The 21,248-nt window shown below is 44.5% G+C and overlaps 1 protein-coding gene across 2 annotated transcripts; it reads left to right on the top strand.

The window, feature by feature from the left end:
- The first annotated feature begins 9,819 nt into the window (after positions 1-9,819).
- On the top strand, positions 9,820-20,903 carry SDR42E1 (short chain dehydrogenase/reductase family 42E, member 1). Of its 2 annotated transcripts, none has more exons than XM_022583083.2 (3): positions 9,820-9,908; positions 17,981-18,073; positions 18,644-20,903. In XM_022583083.2, the coding sequence occupies exons 2-3, from the start codon at positions 18,006-18,008 to the stop codon at positions 19,755-19,757; spliced, it is 1,182 nt and encodes a 393-aa protein (XP_022438791.1). In that variant the 5' UTR covers positions 9,820-9,908; positions 17,981-18,005; the 3' UTR covers positions 19,758-20,903. The 2 variants fall into 2 exon arrangements, with proteins under 2 accessions (XP_022438791.1, XP_089759471.1); XM_089903345.1 differs by having other exon boundaries at positions 9,858-9,913.
- Positions 20,904-21,248: the final 345 nt, after the last annotated feature.

Here is a 21,248-nt window from a genome sequence, read left to right as displayed (position 1 = left end):
GTTCACCAATGGTGGGATAATAATTTGTACCTCGTATTGGTTATAAAGATAATCTATGTAAACGGCCTGGCCTATCAGCGTTTTCCATGGCAGCCATTATCACAGGAATCTTTTCAGCCTCAACAAAAACTCCAGCAGTATAATTCTGTCAGTTTCCATCCCTTCTTGGGATTTACAAATTGAGAAATAGGAGCTGCAGGCAACCAATGCACAGTTTGACGTGGCTTCTCTCCTGCGGCCATGGCTCCCAGGCTGAAGGTCCACAGAAAGAAACGTGCTGGCATCTGTATCTCCAGAAGGGAGATTAAACCTGGGATGAATCTATTAGAAAGAAGGCATTTCAAAATTTGGGGGCGCAGCTGAATACCAAAAGTAAATTATACCGTAAGCCAGATGTTCCAGGAACTTCTTTTCCATTTTTTTTTTTTTTTGGCCTGAAGGAAAAGTTTTAGTTCATAATGAAAACAATGAGCAGAAATTGCTATCACAGAATTGTTCGTGGTTATTTAAAATGAGACCATTTGAAAATAATCAAAGATGTGCACAATGATTTATAGAGAAAGTTGTTCATTTCAGTGTTATTTTTCATATGTTAAACACAGAAACATCCTAAATGGCTCACCATAAAGGATTTGTTGTATAAATTACAGTACTTTCATATGATGGACTGCTATGCAGCCGTTAAAAATCATGTTGTTGGAGAATACTTAATGACTTGAGAAAACTTTTGCAATATTTTTTGAGCAAGGAGAGCAGATTATAAAGTAGAAGATATGATATGATCATATTTTATGTCCTCATAACCCAGATATCAGTAGGAACTTCCTAAACTCTGGGATCTAGGTAAGACTGGCTCAAATTCCCAATCCCACAGCCTGGGGATGTCAAAGCCTTACTAAGATTTCTTCAAGATCCTAGGGATCTACCTTCTCACAGCTCCTTCTGCTTCTTGTAAGTCACTGCTTCTCACTACCATTCTGAGCTCAGTGTGAAACCCAACCTCTCTTTTTCATTTGTAAAACAAAACGTAAAGCAGTAAAGTCAACTTTATTGAAGTTTCTCCTACTTTTAGAGGCTTGGAAGTTCAGGTGGGAGGGATGGAGGGGATGCAGGAGCATCACTGTAGTTGCATAAACAGTGGCCCCACTAGGATATGTTCAGGTCCTAAATCCATGAACTTGTGAAGGTGACACTATCTGGGGTAGAAGGGACCTTGGCAGATGTAATTAACATAAGGCTCTCTAGATAAGATCATCATGGATTATTAGGACGGACCCTAATTCCCATGAACAGAGGGAGATGGGGTGAAGACCCCGTGAAGATGGAGGGAGAAGTTGGAATTATGGTGCCACAACCAAGGAACACCTGGAGCCACCAGAAGCTGGGAGAGACAAGGAAGTATCTTAGAGCCTTCAGAAGGAGGATGGCCCTGCCGACACCTTGACTTTGGACTTCTAGTCTTTTGAACTGTCAGGACAAATTTCCGTTGGTTAAGCCACCAAGTCTGTGGTAATTTGTTATGGCAATCCTAGGAAACTAACACAATCACCGAAGTGCACGTAATAGTACCGGGAGCTTTAACAAGGGCCTACATGTCCTCCCACCATCAGCACTGTGGAGTGTCACCGACCTCATAGATGCTTCTTTGTGCTTCTCTCACTGTCTTTTTAACCCCCTCCTCTTCCTCCTTCCCTTATTATCCCATGGACTTTAACTTCTCCTTCTATCCTGCAGATTTCTCAGCTCACAGCTCACTCTAATGCCCCAATTTACATGTTCCAATCTTGCTTCACCTGCATCCTTCCCCATCTCAGTGAGGGCAAGGTCATCCTTCTAGTAGCACAGCATACAAGCACTGGACTCCCCTTGACTCTGATCTTTGACTCAACCCCCAACTAATCCATCAAGAAATCTTGCTGGTTCTACCTTCAGAACATATCCACTACCTGACGACTCCACTGCTACTAACCTGGTCCAGGCTACCATCACCTCCTTCCTGGATGACAGCAACAGCCTCCCAGTGGGTCCCTCTGATTCCACCCTTGTCTCCCTCCAGTCCATTCTCAACCCAGCACTGGAGAAATCCTTTCATAACCTTAGTGCTATCGCGTCACTCATCTGCTAAAAACCTGGCAAGGTCTCCCCGTCTCACCCAGGGTAAAAGCCAAAATCCTCAAGTGGCTCCAAGGCTAGATAATCTGGCCCCTGTTGCTCTCAATCTATGACTTCTATCCTGTTATTCATTCCATTCTAGTCACAAGGTCCTCCTTGCCGCTCCTCAAACACACGGGCAGGACCCTCTGCCTTGGAGTCTCCCTCCAGCTCTTCCCTCTGCCTGGAATACTCTTGTCTACTTGCTTAATTCTCTCACCTTCTCTGATTCCTTCTTCAAGGTCTTCTGCTCAAGGCACCCTGCCCCCACTGCCTTCCCCCTCAACCTAAGTAACAAACTCATGGCAACAGCAAAGGCTACAGTCTGTCTATCTATCTATCTATCTGCCAAAAATGAAACAGTTGTCATGAGAATGTTGTTATGTTCATTCAAACTGAAATATGAAGTCATTTTTTCTAACATGATCATTAAATATAATTTGGGGCATACAACTCAAAAAGAATTCAAATACTTTGATCTGCCTAATTGATTGCACAATGTGGAATGGCTTTGCCAACTATATGATGAATATTTTCTAAACTGAATGAGGTAAATCTTGAATTACAGAGTTGCTTTAAAATATGTTTAAGACACATGATAAGGTTAAAGTATTTTATCAAAAATATTGTGTTCACAAGATTGCATTTGTGTTGAAATGAACACTGTTTTGATTTACCCAATTGTGAGGACACCTAGTTAAACAAGATTCTTCTGAATGGAAGAATAACAGCCATTCCACAGGGATATCCCACTAATAGGCCGGAAGACTTTCCCCTGGTATTTTCTCTCTCCTTCCACATTCTCAACACCCTGTGGTCCATGTTGTGCCTTTGGTCCCCAACACCCTCCCCTGTGTTGCCCCATTTCATCCTACTCTCTTACCTAAGGCTGTCTCTCAGCTTTATCTTGTTCCACAGGACTTTGGGGAATGGTGCAGGGGCCAGGTGTCTTTCGATCCTGAGAGTGGAAGAATAGAGAGAGAAGGCAGCGCTGTGGTCTGGCTTCAGGATGGATTGCCTAAGAGATGATCAAACCTTGCAGACCACCAAGATTAACTTGCTGACACTCTGGGGCGTTCCTCTGGTTAGGAAGCCATCGGGAAAACACAGTGGAAGCAGAAGGGATGGAAAGACAGAATGAGTCCAAGAGACTGTGCGAGGCAAAATTAAACTAATATGCGAATGAAGGAAAAGAAGGGAGGTATCAAAATGGTACAGCCCAGGACTTCCCTGGTGGTCCAGTGGTTAAGACTCTGTGCTTCCACTGAAGGGGGCACGAGTTCAACCCCTGGGTGGAGAGCTAAGATCCCGCATGCTGCATGGAGCGGCCAAAAAAAAGAAAAAAATGGTACGGCCAATGACAGCTATTGCTGGAGATAAGCGATCCACTTCTGGACATCAGGTGAAGATAAATGGACCATCCCCATAAATACATCCTAGTGCCAAATTCTTATGTATTTGGGATTCGTCAGCTTGGGGTTCAGAGTTGAGACGAGGAGAAATGCAATGTTCCTTTAAGTGAAGGATGTAAACATAAAAGAATAAAAGGCTCAAGGTTCAGTCTTAGGTTTTACACAGTTAGGAGCTGGGAAGAAAATACAAAGGAGCCAAAGAAAGAAAATGGAGAGGAAAGGATGAAGGAGGAGGAGGGGAGGGGAGGAGACAGAGAAGAACAGAGAAGAACATAAATAGTTAAAGGAGAAGGCATTCTATAGGAAAAGTTTAGGATAAGCAATATCGTCTGTGACAATGCCTGACAACAAGGGAGGGAAGGTTCTTTGCAAAGAAGGAAAATCTAAACAAATGGTAAATTTTAATTTGTCTTACATAACTGAATCCCTAATGACACATCTGTGCAAGAATTACATTTAGTATCATGTACTGAACCCATAGCATTCACAACACCGCCTTTGGGTTTATGGATGCATCTGAATAGTACATATGTTGATTTTCAAGAAACGCCACGTGAATGTTCCTTGCAAACAAAGATGGAGAAATAAAAGGAACTTCATCTCTGTACTGTGTACCACCTAGTTACATTATACTGTACTGCCATGGTCTCTGAGGGAGGAAAACACTTGGGTGTGCTGTGGGTTAGGTAAACACTCGCTAAATATTGATGCATGCATAATTAAAATGACTAAAATAATCCTGGCATAAAATTACCCTCACGGTTGGAGGAGAGACAAAATGAAGTAATTTGATCATGAAAATTAATACACGTCGACCCTCGGTTTTCAATGCAGCTAAATGAAAACCCCTTATTATTCAAACCTCACTTTCCCTCCTGCTTTGTGCTTTTTTCTCCTTGCCCTAATAAGGAAGGAGGGGACAGGAACATCCCAGTGGAAAAGCCATCCTATCTAGGTGGTGGAGCAAGAGAATTATGTTTATTTTTCTACGGCAATGGCTCCTAAACTTTTACATGTATTGATTTTGCCACCCATGACACACTTTCATGGGCATATCTGGGGTAACAGGCCATCCTGTCCTCTCCCACTCAAACAACGTTGAAATTATGAAACTGGCATTATTATAGTTGTAATCTTTCTTAAGTAACAGTTTTATTGAGCTATAATCCACAAATCATACAATTCACCCATTTAAAGTATACAAATCAGTGGTTTTTAGTATTCCCAGAGTTATGCAACCATCACCACATTTCATCACCCCAAAAGTACGTACTGGTATTTCCTGGGATCAGTTTCCAAATAAACTACTTGCACTTGAATCCTTGCCTCAAGGTCTGCTTCTGGGGAAGCTCAAACTAGGACACGGTGGTTTTCTCTCACAATCCAATCGCCAGAATTCCTTGCAAAGCCTATTCTGAGATACATCACCCCCTCCTAAGAGGACTCCCCATATACAAGAAGGAAATATTGATGGGGTTTGTTCTTCATTTCCTGAAAGGAATTCAAAAGAAGCAGGTCTGGAGCAGATGTCTCCTGGAGGACAATCCCCAGTCATTGTGGGGATGAGCGTCTTTTATAACCGGCTTCTTGCACAGCAGTGGGGAATGGGCAGCTGAATGATAAACCTAGCTGCTGTGGTTGTCATTCCTAGGATTGTCTTACCTCTCACTGTATTGTCCCATGCTTGGCATGACGCTTAGAACACAGCAGGTGCCCAACACATGCTCTCATTTAATAAAGATATTCTTTGCAGGCCAAGCTGAGTTCCAGTCCACAAGAAGGGAAGAAAGAGGGCAAGCAATTTCTTTTTTAAGCTTGTGATGTAGAAATTGCACACATAACTTCCACTCACACCGTATTGGCAAAAACTTAGCCACATGCACACATCTAGCTTCAGGGGAGGCTGGTAAATGTCGTCTTTATTCTGGATTATCGTGTGCTAACAAAACCCTATTATTACAGAAGAAGGGAAAGGTATATTTTGGGTAACAACTAGCAGTCTTCCACAAAGCACACGTTGGTTTTGTTGGTTGGTGTAGTATGTTCTTTGGTTATATGCCAAGAATCCCTTCTCTTTAGAAAGCCACGTCTGACATGTTCTATAATAATCTTTCTCTGTCCAGTGCTTGGGTGGGACTGATTCCCATCTGTGGTAGGCAGAATAAAGGCTCCTACACATATCCAAGTCCTAATCCCTGGAACCTGTGAATATTACCTTCCATGGCAAAAGGGACTTTGCAGGTGTGCTTGAGTTAAGGATTTTGAGACAGAGAGATTATCCTAGATTTTCTTGGTGGACCCTAAATGGAATTATAAGTATCTTTATAAGAGCGAGGCAAAGGAAGACTAAACTATAGAAGAGGGAGAAGGCCATGTGACAACAAGGGGAGCAAAGAGAGATTTGAAGCCCTATGTTCCTGACTTTGAAGATGGAGGAAGGTGCCAGGAGCCAAGGAATGCAAAGAATATGGCTCTGTAAACTGCAAAAGACAAGGAAACAAATTCTCCTCTAGACCCTCCAGAAGGAGTCAGAGCTGCCAACACCTTGACTTTAGCCCAGTGAAATTAATTTCAGATTTACAGCCTCCAGAACTGTAAGAGAATACATGTGTACAGTTTTAAGTCACCAAGTTCGTGGTAATTTGTTACAGTAGCCATAGGAAACAAATATACTATCTCAAGGCAGATAATAATCCAGTTTCAGTCAATCAGAATATATTATCTCCAGTGTTTGGTTAAGAGATAATCACATGACCCATGACTGTCCAATCACAGTCTTCCCTGGGACTTTTGCTAAATGTAACAGAAGAAATCGTCTTTCTCAAGGATCCAAGGATAAGGAAGTTGTTGGCTTTGGTTGCCAATAAATCCCATCTTGTTGCCCTAGGAAGAGAACCACTCAAACAGTAACAAGGGGAGCTGAGAGATGGGGAGATAGAACTCTGATGATGTTTGAGGCCCTGAAGCTAGATCCAACTTTTGAGCTTCCAGTTATAGGAGCCAATCATTTCTGCCTTTGATTTACCTATACTGGGATGGATTTCTGTGATTTGCAACCCAAATAGACCTGATTAACATGGTTGGTATCTACATTCTTCAATCTCTGAAAACAGTGAAGAACAAAAGTGGCAGAGGTAAGCTTTGCTATCTCCGGGGGCCTTTTGTGACCTACTAAGAAAGCTCCAAATACCTGAGCCCTGAGCAGAGAACCCTTGGCCAAGATGCTCAAAATAACATGTAGTTTTAATTAGCACTATTTAAACTCTTAGTTTAATCAGAGAAGGAGAAAGGAAAACCATTGACCCAAATAGGATGCTTGATAATTCTGAATAAGTGCTGTAAATGCTTATAAGAGAAGGTTAAGATGCCTAATTGCTGAATAAATGAAATATAAACATTCATTTTGTTACTTGGAGAGTTCTTTAATATGTAATGGGGAAAAACAGTGTATGAAATGCCCTGCAAGTGATAAATGCTTGTTTCCTTTTCATCAATTCTTGAAACCATTAACCACCATTTAAAGGTAACTCTTTTTTTTCCTATTTATTTCTCCCTTTGGAATCTTTTTCATTAGTGGAAGAAAATAGGTTTATCCAGGAGATAGAGCAGCATAGTAGAATGAGCATGGAGTGGAGAGGGATTTGGAGTCTGAAGCCTTGGCTTTTAACCCCAGCTTTGCCAATTACTAGACCTGTGACCTTGGGTAAGTTGCTGAATCTCACCTGGGTTCCAGGTGTAGCATGAGACTACTGTCAGGAATCTCTTACGCATATCTCAGAGTTGTAGTGATAAACACCTTTCAGAGCAGTATCTCTCAGTCTTTACTGTGCATAGGAATTCCCTGGGGACTTCCAAATTTTGAAAGACTTTTGTGGATTCTTGTTACATTTGGAGTGGGACCCAAGATCTGCATTTTGAATAAGCTCCCAGGCGATGTTGATGTTGCTGCTTCGCACTTTGGGGTAACAAGGTTTAGGGTGACTTCCAGGCTCACAATGATTTTCCTTCTCTAGAAACTGCCTCAGCTTTTAGTGGTGGGCTATTAATAGTTGTGCTTGTACCCCCTTGCCAAAGCTGACTACAGTAGAGGTGATTTCTGACCCAACCTTGGCCAAAAGAAGTTCTCACCTGCAAATCCGGTTTTGAACAGAGACAACCAGAGCTGGGACATTCATTCACTTGCTCGTTCATTCGGCAGTTCTTTTCAAATTCTCTCTGTTCCAGATACTATAATGAGCAGTGGGGATATACCAGTCAATCAAGTGGGTCTGTGTCCTCATAGAGCATTCACTCTAGTGACATACAAGATAATTTCAGATAAGCTAAGTGCTTTGAAGTGATTGGCGAATTTCAAGGGCTGCAGGAGACCTACTTTAAACAGGTGTGTTGGGGAAAGCCAAGCTCTGCCTTCCCTTTCTACAGTGACCCTGGAGACCACATGTTGAATACAATGGTGTAACAAATGAAAGAAGGCTGGGTCCCTCGTGATTGTGTGCAGGGGAGCCACTCACCCCTTCTCTGAAGGCTAATTGGACTGTGATGAGAGTGAGAAATAAACGTTTTTTCATTAAACCACTGAGATTTCAGGGTTTATTTATTACAAAAGCTAGAACTGTTTACCATGAATACACAAATTGTTAAAGTCTTTCTGAGATTCTAAAAGTTGCCCTTTTTCACTTAAATTAGCTAGAGCTATTCTCTACTACTTGAAACCCAAAGAACCTTAATGGATACACTTTCTGCGAGAACCTGATGAGCTAATAGGTATAGTAAAGTATAAAGTGTTGGCCATCTGTGAGGAATTATAACAGTAAGCTGATGTTTCTGAAATGTATCCACTTTCTGGATATATTATTAGGGAAAAAAACTAAAAAAGCATTGACATATAAACTCATACTGAGGTCAGTTTCTTTCTCTGGTCATTTCTGTCTTAGAGTTCTTATTCAGACCTTTACAAAATCAACTCACTAAATTGCAGTGGAAACTAAGGAAGTAATTATAAAGTTTATAATTTTCCCTTAAAACATAAGTGCTTAGATTTTAAAAGAGTCCTTGGTGGCATAATAATATTAACATTTAAATTTGCCACAATTCTTCTTATGGGCCATCAACATGCAGTAAATCTGGGCAACCCTTAGAGGACCCTGAAATTCCCCAAAGGAAATCTGTCTTACATACTGCAGCCTTGGAGGAATCTTTTCTTCCTTGGCTACTGGTCTGAAGAGCATGTTGCTGGTCACCTAGCCCCCTCACTAGCCTTCCTCTTCTCCTCTTCTAATCTTTGTACATCCAGGGCAGCCAGAGAAAAGCTGTTCCTTAAGACTACTTGGTACAACCATATCTCAGTCTCCTAAGACTTATGGCTGAACCCCAGTTGAGGACAAGACAGACAGACAGACAAGATCAGAGAGGAAAGATTAGAGACGCCGATGCTGGGGACTTAGCTTTCTTCACATGGCCTTCATCAATTTTTATATTCCAGGGCTTGAGGTTTTCCTTGTGACTTTGTGGTCCCAGTGAATATTTAGCAGTAAATGACTTACTTCATATAAGCTTCTTTGAGTCTGCATGTGGCAAGAGAAGCGTATGAAGTCAAACTCCCATCCTTTGAGCCACCAAAATGAAATCCTTCCCAGCCAGGGGTCAATTCATGTGTGTGTGTGTGTGTGTGTGTGTGTACACAGCGCCTGCAACTTTCCATAGAACCAGACTCCTGACGAGGAGACAAAATATTGGCCTCTCCGGGAGACCTCTGAAGGTGGATGCCAACGTTCCTTTCTACATCATTTTTAAGTCTTTGGTTCCTTCAGCAGCAAAGGTTAGTCTTAGCATCATTGCCTGCTCAGTGATCAGAAATGGAACTGTAAAAATAGGGAAAACATGGAAACTCAGAGATAGAGATTTTAAAAGATACATGAAGAGTGAATATTCAGGAGTCTGGAGTCATCCATCCACCCATCCATTCATCCATACAAGCAATAACTGATTGAGCTGAGCCCCTCCTATTTATCAGGCACTGCCTGTGCTCAGCGTTGGGGGTGCACAAAGACGGAGGTGCAAGTCTAAAGGCAGAAATTGGAGGTAGTTACAGCAGTAGATGTGCCCTGAAAGGGCTCCCGCGAAGCTGGAACACATGGGTTGGACACGTCGGGGAGACTCATGTAGTGAGCATGATGCATAGGTGACTGTGGACGAGCAACCTGCACATCATAGAGATGCCAAGACCTCCGCGCTTCCTAGAGAGGCCCGGAAGTGGAGCCAGGTGGCCGGTCTGACGGCTCCGGCGATCGTGATAGGCCTGGCTTGCAAGTTCTCGAGCAGACCCGGCGTCGCTGTCGTTTTCTGGTACTGTGAGTGGGCCTGGGGAGGGGGGTCCGGTCCTCCGCGGGGACCTGGGCTCGGCTGGCGGGGGCGCTCAGGCTCGCACGGGCGTCGGGGCCCGCGGACGGCGACCCCGTCCGTACCTGCGCCGGGTGGCAGCCCAGGTGGGACGAGCCCACTGGCTTCTGGTACGGGGCGCGGTCGTGAGTGATGATGACCGAAGTCCTCCCCTCTCTCGGATTCCAAGGAGTGGGGCTCAGCGTGGCTTTCTAGAATGTCGCGAAGGTCTAAAGCACAGGCTAGCTTCTTTTTCTCGTTTTCTTTTTTCTTTTTTTTTTTTGCGGTACGCGGGCCTCTCACTGTTGTGGCCTGTCTCGTTGCGGAGCACAGGCTCCGGACGCGCAGGCTCAGCGGCCATGGCTCACGGGCCCAGCCGCTCCGCGGCATGTGGGATCTTCCCGGACCGGGGCACGAACCCGCGTCCCCTGCATCGGCAGGCGGACTCTCAACCACTGCGCCACCAAGGAAGCCCTCGTTTTCTTTTCTTTTTTTTTTTTTTTTAAAGATATCTGGGCCCCAAGCTCAGAGCTTTCAACAAGCATCTGTATCGAGCTAGACTTGATTCACATTTTTAATTTTCATCGCACTTTGGGGGTAAAGATTACCTTCTCTTGATGACAAATGATTCTGGTTTTCCATTTAAGTGGCCATGTAAGGTTACCATTTAAAATGAACGTATTTATTGTTAAAAGATAAGTAGTTTTAAATGAAACACAATAGGGAAGACATAGTACCAGAGATACCAGGTGTGACAGAAATTATGAACGTGGGAAGTGCACAACACTGCATTGTCCCAAGCCACCTGGGGACTCCTACGGACCTGGCTTCAAGTCCTAGGTCCAGCTCAGCCACTGACACCAGCATAATTTGTGGACCAGTTTGTTTGTTTGTTTGTTTTTAAAAGATTTTTTTCCAACTTTACTAGGATATAATTGACGTATAACATTGTGTAATTTTAAGGTGTACAGTGTGATGACTTGTTACGCCTATATATCGTGAAATAATAACCACAATAAGGTTAGTTAACATCTCCATCACCTCACAGAATTACAGTTTTTTTGTGTGTATGGTGAAAACTTTAAAGATCTACTCCTTTAGCAACTTTCAAGCATGTAATACAGTATCATTAAATATGGTCCCCATGCTGTATGTTAGATCCCCAGAACTTAATTCTTAGACCCTTTGACCAACATTTCCTCATTTCCCCCATCCCGAAGCCCCTGGCTGCTCTCTGTTTCTAGAGTTCAGCTTTTTTAAGGTTCTTTGTATAAATGATATCATGCAGTATTTGTCTTTGACTTATTTCACTTAGCACAGTGCCCTCAAGGTCCATTTGTGTTGTCACTAATGGTAGGATTTCCTTCCCTTTTCAATAGCTGAATAATATTTCATTGTGTGTGTGTGTATATACACACACACACACACACACACACACACACACCACATTTCCTTTATCCATTCATCCATTAATGGGAACTTAGGTTGTTTCTGTGACTTAGCGATTGTGAATAATGCTGCAGTGAATATGGGGGTGCAGGTACCTTTTCCAGATAGTGATTTCATTTACTTTGGATATATTTATGCGTAGGCAAGGTTCTTAACCTCTAAGCCTTTTCCTCATATCTGAAAAGCTGAGGATAATAACTACCTCAGAAGATTGTCCTGAGGCTTCAGTGGTAAACCTTAAAGCACCTAGCCCATAATAACTAATAAATATAGCCATAGTTGTTATTTTCATTTTAGCAAGGAGGAAACAGGATCAGAGAGGTTCAGTGACTTTGCCAGGGTCACACAGGGAATTGGTGGGAGAACCAAGTCTAGGACCCAGATTTTCTGATATCTAACCTAGGAAGCTTAACCCTGCCTCCAAACTCTACCTCATGGGAGGGGATGGGGCGCCTCCTGCCTCCCCGCTGGAAATTGGAAGGACTCCTATCAGGTTGCAGAATATGTTAGCTGTTAAAGCCCCTACAGGACTCTGGTCAGCACTGACTTGGCTGCTTCAGGTCAGGGACTCTGCACAGCCCCGAGTGCTTGTTGTGGTTGAGGCGTAAGCTGTGGAGTCAGACGCACCTGGGTTCCAGTAGGTACAGCTCCCTGCTCCCCCATCTACTAGCTGCAGTAAATGGGATTAAGCAATTAGTACTCGCCTCAGAGGGTTGTTAGGAGCGTCAAGGGAAATGATTTGTGGGGAAGGCCTAGCGTGATGCCTGGCACACAGTAAGTGCTTAATAAATGCCAGATGACAGTACTTTGATGTGTTGAAGTGGCAGGCATGCTGACCTAGAGGGGAGGAAGCACAAGTGTAGTACTTGCAGGTACAGCAGAAAATGGCATTTGAAAAGTTTGCAGAGCATTCCCTGCATTTGGATTTACCGGGTGTGTGATCCACCAAATACTTCTCGTTCCTGCAGACATTCCTGGGGAAGTGGCCTAGGCCTGTATGGAGTTTATGTGGTTGTTTGGGAAGCAGGTGGGCAATACCAATTATAAAATTATGTAATTACTTTTATCATAAGCATCATGAATAATTGCAAGGATCTTTTGTGCAGCAAATATCTAGGCAAAAGGAGTTTGAGTGGGTAGCTGGATGAGAAGATAAGGTGATGAGAATTAGCTTCCCTGCCCACCGTCAGTTGTATTCAAAACTGTGTGTGCAAATACCACTGTTTGTCATGAGTATATCAACCTTCCGCTTAATGCTGTGCCCTTAGTTTTCTTCCCAAATGCATTTGGCCTTTTAGGTTTTGCACCTCACATCCTTTTACCTGTATCAGGGTGACTCTCCTTATTGTTTCTAACTTCTTCATCTTTATGGCCTTGACTGCTTTGTATTGAACACAAATAACTTTCAGATCACATATGGAATTTCAACAGCACCATTTCTAAGCCCTCTAGTCTCAATATACTTTCCTGGTCTCAATCCAGTAAGAACACAGTTACCTTTTGCCTCTGGTCAGTACTTGGGCAGTAATTTAAAACACACCATCAAAGGGTTAAACTACCTGGAGATATTTTTATCTGCCTTAAAGTAAATACAGTAAATTTTTGTTTTTATGAAAGCCATCTTCAATTCTGCTCTCTGTTCCGTACTCTAGTGGCACCTAGGTTTGTATATTGCATTATAATACCGGAGAGTTAGTGGCATCGTCCTGTTGAACCCTGGAGATGAAGGAACTGTGTGCATAAGTTAAGGTTCTTATTACTGATCCTTCGCAGTTAATTAGGTCTTTGTAAATCTAAAGTACTCCCAGTCATTTTTATGAGTTTCTTCTCATAATTTCCCTGTGAGATGTCAATTTTATTACCCTCGTTCTATCTTAGTATTATCAAGGGGTCAGGCAGATTTTAAATTTCATTTCTTCTTGTTTGTAATTAAGATTCCTTTTTTTGGATCGTGTGCTTAACCTTAACCTGTATCTACTAAAATGACGGCTCAGATCACATGTGACCCTCCCCCCCACCCAGAGGGAAGCAACTACTGAACAAAGCCACGTTTTGGAAGAGCCTTAAAGAAACTGAGATTATAAACACTGGTCTGAGTACCCAGCCCTAGAAGGAATCGGGTGGAAACTAATAAAACAGAAGCCATGAAATATGAAAAATCAGGCAGCTGATTGAGAGAAAACTGTGTACACTCTCCTTCTCCCCGCTGGCTTAGTGTTCGTGGGAATTTCTTTTGGTTGCCTGCAAAATGTGTTTGCAGCGATTTTTCTGTGCTCGTTGACGCAGGGAACCAGGAAAGGAGGAGGTGGCCTCTGGGTGATACCGTTTGTTAATGGCTGGTCATCTGCGAAGGTTGCAGGCTTCTTTCATTGCTGTTTGTCTTGTGAAATGATTACGTTTTCCTTACTCGTCACCACGCGTCTGACCCTGCAGATCAGGTCAGTTACACCAGTTCTTGCCCCAGATCATTCTGGAACGAGTTGGAAGGTAATGAGGAGTAGCATGAATAGGCCTGACAGGTACCCTGAAGCATTGATAATTTAACTTGTACATTCCTGGCGTGATTAATGTGCACATGAGCCATGACTGACCTGTGGTCTTATGACTGGACTGGAATGTGCAGTTTTAAAAAACAAAGGACAATGAAAGATTAGGAAGAATTTCTGTTGGAAAATTTTTAACTGGACCCTTTGAGGCCTTGTCCATTTTCTGATTTCCTTACAGAGGAATTCTTGTGGAGATGCTAAGAATATGTTAACCTTTTTTATCTGGCATCCTCTTAACGAAAACCCTGTTAACCAAACAGAGCAGTTTTAAAACCCATGTGGGCTGTTTCGGTTAATGACATCACCTTCCTCACACTTCAGCCGGGCCCCGCCTGTTGCCGCCGCCTCATCCTAATTTCAGTTGAGCACCCTGGCATTTCACCCTCATCGGCCCTTGCCTAGACTCTTTCATCCTCCAGGGAAAGCTTAATCTTTCACAAGGACCAAAGTGAGCCCGATGTTCCGTAAACGTACAAAGACCCTCTGTTGTCTAGAGCAGCGGTCCCCAGCCTTTTTGGCACCAGGGACCGGTTTCGTGGAAGACCATTCTTCCACGGACTGGGGACCGTGGGCGGGGGCGATGGTTCAGGCGGTAACGCGGGCGATGGGGAGCCGCAGATGAAGCTCCGCCCGCCCGCCGGCCGCTCACCTCCTGCAGTGCGGCCCGGTTCCTAACAGGCCATGGACCGGTCTATAGAATAGGGAACCCCTGGTCTATAGAATAGAGTTCAGGCTCCCCCAAAGGGGATGCCAAGCTGTCTCCAAGCCGACTCCAGCCATCTTTCCGCCCTAAATCACCAGCCACACACTTCGGCTTCAGTTTGCACGCCCCGTATCGGTTGCCCAACACAAGCCCACCCTGTTGCTCTTCTGTTCATGTGTTTTGCCCCCTCAGCCTGTAGTAGCCCTCTGCCTAGCCTCAGCCTGCCTCCGTCCTCCCGTTGTCCCTGGTCCGCTCTAGTGCTTACTCTTCAGTGAGGTCTTCTCGGACCTGCCCTTCAGAATCAACATATCCCATCTCCCTTCGACCTCGGTGCCCCCACGTCACCTGGTTTATACCGACATTGCAGTAATCTTGGTTTCTCCTTTTTGCCATGTACTTTAGGTATTTGTAGAAGCTTCTCTCCTCCAGCATAAGCTCCAGAATGCAGGAATTCTGTCTCATTTTGCTTTATGTCATTTTCACGCCAGAACTTTTATTTTTAAGAGATGTTAAATTAAAATGGCAACATTGATTGGCATACATAATAACGACTCTTAGACACTGCAGTGCCCTGCATAATTTGTGCCCATCATCATTTTACTAAATTGCATGTATTATTTCACAGTGTTCAAAATCATCCATAAGCAACAAATACTTGTGAGTATCTACTGTCTCTGAGGTTCTGGTGGGAACACGCCAGTGAGAAAGGCTGAAGGTCTCGGTTCTCATGGCACCTATGTTCTGTTGGAAGGAGATCGGTAGTCAAAAAGGAAACAAATAAATTTAGATAGTGAAATGTGCGATGGAGAAAACAGAGCAGCGTTTAGATAAGGGAGAGCTCTTCAGGAAGGGGTAATCAGAAACACCTCTTTGCGTTGAGTAAGTGGCCCTTGAGCAGACCTAAATATTGAGAAGGATGCAGCCAGGCGAAGATCTGGTGCAGAGGTGGTTCACCAGAGGTGAAGCAAGAAGTGTGTATAGGGACTGCCCTGGTGGCTTAGTGGTTGAGAGTCCACCTGCCGATGCAGGGGACATGGGTTCGTGCCCCGGTCCGGGAAGATCCCACATGCCGCGGAGTGGCTGGGCCCGTGAGCCATGGCCACTGAGCCTGCGCGTCCGGAGCCTGTGCTCTGCAACGGGAGAGGCCACAGCAGTGAGAGGCCCGCGTACCGCAAAAAAAAAAAAAAGAAGTGTGTGTAGACCTCAGGGCACAGATGAGCTTGGCATCTTCAAAAAAGGGGAAAAGTTCAGGTGGCTGGAGGGTAGAGTACCAGTGGTGGAAGAGTGAGCTGAAGTCAGAGAAGGAGGTTGCCACCAGGTCATGATGGTGACAGTAAGAAGTCTGGGTTGAAATGTCAGTGACTGACATCTTTTGTGTTTGGAAGCAGCATCTGTTAACAAAGTCACGTGATTACGTTAAATGATAGAATTGACTACAGCAAGTTTTATGGCTACTCCAAATCCAAGTGGGAGTGTTCTGCACTCCGAAAATAATAGAAACATAAGGTCACTGTTGGGTATATTAAAGGGACACCGGGACGTTCATTCTTTACGGATTTTCTTGTAAGCACAGCAGTGGCAATTGCTTTGTCAAACCTTGGGACTCCATCAGCCATCCTCCACATCATTTTGCTCAGTTTTCCTAATATTTCTCAGTCTTCTGCATACCCTCAAGCCACTGAGACAGTCACTTGCTGAATCTTGTCTTCAGCTGTCACACCAACTGGTTTCTGCCTGAATGATCTGATTGGCTTTCCCGGCACTCAGATCTCCTTAGTAGAGTTTTCCAGAAGAACCCAACAAACTTTTTGTAACCCTGTGCTTTTGAGAGACCTAATCATGGTATGTGGGAATGTAAGAGAAAAATCAAATCCCCAGACTGTAGAGCCTGAAGAAAAGAAAATTCAAGAAGTGACATCCGTGGAGCACCTGCACTATGTCAGGCATTTTTCATACACTACCCCATTTGGTCTCCATAAGCCTGTGAGCTTATCATTAGCTCCGCTTTTTAGATGCAAACAACAGGCAAAGAGAGATGAGCTTGTCCAAGTGATAGGGCTCTTGGTTGCTTGCAGTCTCCCTGTCTAACCGCACCGCTGAGTGTCTCCAGTGACTTGAGTGAGTGTGTGTGTGTGTGTGTGTGTGTATGTATGTATTCCCAACACATTTGAGGACCCGCATGCCTCCTGTTCCATTTCTTCTTAAGTGGAAAGAGTTGAGTGGCCCGCTTTTTGCTTGTTCTGTTTTGTTTTTGAGAGAAAGGGCTCTTGGAGCCTTGAGAAAATAATAAAAATATAAAAATAATTATTATTTTAGCATAGAAGAGGAGGGAGGGAGAAGCAAGATCCCCATAGGTATTGAGCACATGCTGTACTTAGAAGATTTCCTGGGTGGGGGAACATGGTTTGCTACACAAAGGATGTTTTTGTCCCCCCCCCCACCTTTTTTTTTTTTTTACATATAGGGTTAATAAAACACCAGTATTTTTTTAAAATAAATAAATAAATTTATTTATTTTTGGCTGCATTGGGTCTTCATTGCTGCACGCAGGCTTTCTCTAGTTGCGGCAAGCGGGGGCTACTCTTGCGGTGCGCGGGCTTCTCATTGCGGTGGCTTCTCTTGTTGCAGAGCACGGGCTCTAGGCGCATGGGCTTCAGTAGTTGTGGCTCGCAGGCTCAGTAGTTGTGGCTCACGGGCTCAGTTGTTGTGGCACACGGGCTCAGTAGTTGTGGCGCACGGGCTTAGTTGCTCCGTGGCATGTGCGATCTTCCCGGGCCAGGGCTTGAACCCATGTCCCCTGTATTGGCAGGAGGATTCTTAACCATGGCACCACAAGGGAAGTCCCAAAACACCAGTATTAAACTGTGCTGTAGTGTGCTGTTTAAAAACAAAGATGTTGGAAATTGCTTTAAATTTCTGTCCTGGATTTTTTTCTGGTGTGTGGGGAAAATGCCTCTCCCTACCAAATGTGAACGACTTCTTTTCCAAAAGGCTCTAATTTTCTGAGGATTCAGAATAAATGCCTTACATTTGGGGAGTGCTTTGTGGTTTTCAAAGCACTCCCATGTACGTTATCTTATTTAACCTTCACATTGACCTTGCCAGGCAGTCAGGGCAGATATTACTGTTCCCATGATTCATAGGTAGAAATGTGAAGCCCAAGAAGAGAAAGGAGGGGTGTGGGGAGGAGTTGGTTAATGTCACAAAGCCATGACGGGAACCCAGGTCTTAGCTTTTCTTTCTACTCGAGCGATTGCCTTTTTGTTTTTGTTAACCCCACATGAGGGACAATCACATTTACGTCTGGATCAGTAACAGTGATGCGTACTGCTTTCTTATAGGTCCAGTTATCCTTGACTGCCATATATGGATTCCCAGAACTCTCTGAAGGAAACAGTCCTCGTTACGGGAGGAGGTGGCTATTTTGGCTTCCGGTCAGTGCATCTGCAAAATCTGTCCATGGAGTTATTTTATTAGTAGTTGCTGGGAAAAGTATAGCTTTCAGCTCACACTAATGCGGTGTAGACTTTTACTTGTTTGTATAGTGTTAAACCAGGAAAAAACCGTGTTGCCCACAGCTCAGATACTGAAATGGAGAACTACAGGTACATGCTGCTTTAAGAAAAATTCTTTATAAAGCCATTGAATTCGGGAGGGGAGATATGCACACTACCGAAAACAGTTTAACATAATCGCTGTTTTTTCACAATTACCTTATCATTCATAAATATTCTGAAGAATAGATGGTGGGTCCTAGAATGGGGGGTGGGGGAATGTAACATGTAGACATCACCGTCTTTGAAGATAAAGCCTCTCTCATTTTAATTTAAGTGAATGTGAAGATTCTCATTTTTGAATATTTGCATAAGTAAGACTTGTACCAGTGAACATGTAAAGTGAGGAGCTCAGGATAAGCCAAGATGACTGGGAAAATTATTTTACACACTTTTCCTAGGCACAGCTTAATAGTGATTTGATCTAACTTTTACTCTTGCTTGTTTCAGCCTAGGCTGTGCTCTGAACCAGAAGGGAGTCCGTGTGATTCTGTTTGACATCAGCAGCCCTGCTCAAACCATTCCAGAAGGAATCAAGTTTATCCACGGAGACATCCGCCACCTCTCTGACATAGAGAAAGCCTTCCAGGATGTGGATGTCGCTTGTGTGTTCCATATTGCCTCTTACGGTATGTCAGGGCGCGAGCAACTGAATCGAAACCTGATTGAAGAAGTGAACGTGGGGGGCACAGACAACATCCTCCAGGCTTGCAGGAGGCGAGGGGTGCCAAGGTTAGTTTATACGAGCACCTTCAATGTCATCTTCGGAGGTCAAGTTATCAGAAATGGAGATGAATCTCTGCCTTACCTACCTCTTCACCTCCATCCTGATCACTACTCTCGGACCAAATCTGTTGCAGAGAAGAAGGTGCTGGAGGCCAATGGTACAGCCCTGGAAAGGAGTGATGGGGTCTTGAGAACCTGTGCTCTGAGGCCGGCTGGCATCTATGGGCCTGGAGAACAGAGGCACCTCCCCAGGATAGTAAGCTACATTGAGAAGGGCCTGTTCAAGTTTGTGTACGGAGACCCCAAGAGTCTGGTTGAATTTGTCCATGTGGATAACTTGGTGCAGGCTCACATTCTGGCTTCAGTGGCCCTGAAAGCTGACAAGGGCCACATTGCCTCTGGGCAGCCCTACTTCATCTCAGATGGAAGACCTGTGAACAACTTTGAGTTCTTCCGGCCTTTGGTTGAGGGCCTGGGCTACAAGTTCCCATCCATCCGCCTGCCCTTGACTCTCATCTACTACTTTGCTTTCCTAACCGAGACGGCCCACTTCATTCTGGGTCGACTGTACAACTTCCAGCCCTTCCTCACCCGCACCGAAGTTTACAAAACCGGCGTCACACATTACTTTAGCCTAGAGAAAGCCAAGAAGGAGCTAGGTTATGAGGCTCAGCCATTTGACCTCCAGGAAGTAGTAGAATGGTTTAAAGCCCATGGTCATGGCAGAAGTCCTGGAAGTCGTGACTCTGAGTGTCTTGTTTGGGATGGGCTGTTGGTCGTACTCTTGGTTATAGCAGTTCTCGCATGGCTGCCGCCTTCTGTGATTCTGTCAGTGTGAAGGAGGAGCTAGAAATAAGGAGCTGATCACACTTGCTGAGATGGTTTTCAAGAAACACAGGTTTCGGACTTGGTGGCACAGTGGTAAAGAATCCGCCTGCCAATGCAGGGGACATGGGTTCAAGCCCTTGTCCAGGAATATCCCACATGCCGCAGAGCAACTAAGCCCGTGTGCCACAACTACTGAGCCTGCGCTCTAGAGCCCTCGAGCCACAACTGCTGAGCCCGCGTGCCACAACTACTGAAGCCCCTGCGCCTAGAGCCCGTGCTCCGCATCAAGAGAAGCCACCACAGTGAGAAGCCCGCACACTGCAACAAAGAGCAGCCCCCGCTCGCCGCAACTAGAGAAAGCCTGCGCACAGCAACGAAGACCCAACACAGCAAAAATAAATAAATAAATTTATAGGAAAAAAAAAACCACACAGGTTTGAAAAATAGATAGATAGATAGATACCTGGTGTCAGATTTTGGATCTCCAAATCGCTGCTTAAGAATAGATTCTTGGATTAAGTCTTCATTTCCTACCTCCTTGCACAAACCATGAAGGGAGAAATAGAAGGGAAAGAGGAAAGAGTTATGGGGATATATGTATAACTGATTCACTTTGTTATAAAGCAGAAACTAACACACCATTGTAAAGCAATTATACTCCAATAAAGATGTTAAAAAAAAAAAGATAAGTTTGAGATTTGGTTCCTTGGGTCCTTCTTTCGATCAGTACAGTACAAGTCATTCTGGAGCCATAGAGCTAAGCTTGCTTAGATGGGAAATGTCTTGTTTGAATTTCTCAGAAGCCAAAAATGTACTTACTTCCATTCCATACACTCGGTATCTGCTTCACGTGGGCTAAAACACACACTGATACGGGAACGGCAGAATGCTAACAGGCTTGAAAATGTGTGAAAAACACCAACTGGGCTACATCCCTACAGCCCAAGCCTCTGAGGAGATGGTGGCCGTCACAGAGGAGGTATTTGCTGTTCACGGCGTGCGTTTTGGGAATTAGCTTTTGCCCTTTGTGACATAAGGGTGTTATGCCTGTGTGACCACATGGTAATGTTGATGTTGACACAAATCACAAATAGACCTTTCTCTTGCCTCTCAGGATTCTTTTGAAGGTTAAATTAGACAAGGCATATAAAGTGCCACTCAACATGCTTAAGCCATTTTTTTTTTTTTTTTTTTTTTGGTGTACGCAGGCCTCTCACTGCTGTGGCCTCTCCCGCTGCGGAGCACAGGCTCCGGACGCGCAGACTCAGCGGCCACGGCTCACGGGCCCAGCCGCTCTGCGGCACGTGGGATCCTCCCGGACCGGGGCACGAACCCGCGTCCCCCGCATGGGCAGGAGGGCGCTCAACCACTGCGCCACCAGGGAAGCCCTAAGCCATTATTGTTATCAGTATTGTTATTATGCATTCCTTATGAGGGTTTTCTTCCTCAGGGTATTCTGTTTAGAGGGTGCTGATGTGACTGACCTTTCTGGAATGCCTTT

Source organism: Delphinapterus leucas, chromosome 20 (assembly GCF_059928025.1).
Source record: "Delphinapterus leucas isolate spDelLeu-1000000601 "Yukka" chromosome 20, BTC_Dleu_Yukka2, whole genome shotgun sequence".
NCBI lineage: Eukaryota > Metazoa > Chordata > Mammalia > Artiodactyla > Monodontidae > Delphinapterus > Delphinapterus leucas.
The sequence above is the reverse complement of the archived record's forward strand: the minus strand, read 5'-3'. Positions and strand labels throughout refer to the sequence as shown.

What these genes read in the sequence shown, in the direction of transcription:
- SDR42E1 (XM_022583083.2), top strand. Translation starts at nt 18,006, where the DNA reads ATGGATTCCCAGAACTCTCTGAAGGAAACAGTCCTCGTTACGGGAGGA. An exon ending in GGTGGCTATTTTGGCTTCCG is followed by an intron (nt 18,074 to 18,643) that starts GTCAGTGCATCT and finishes TGCTTGTTTCAG; the next exon opens with CCTAGGCTGTGCTCTGAACC.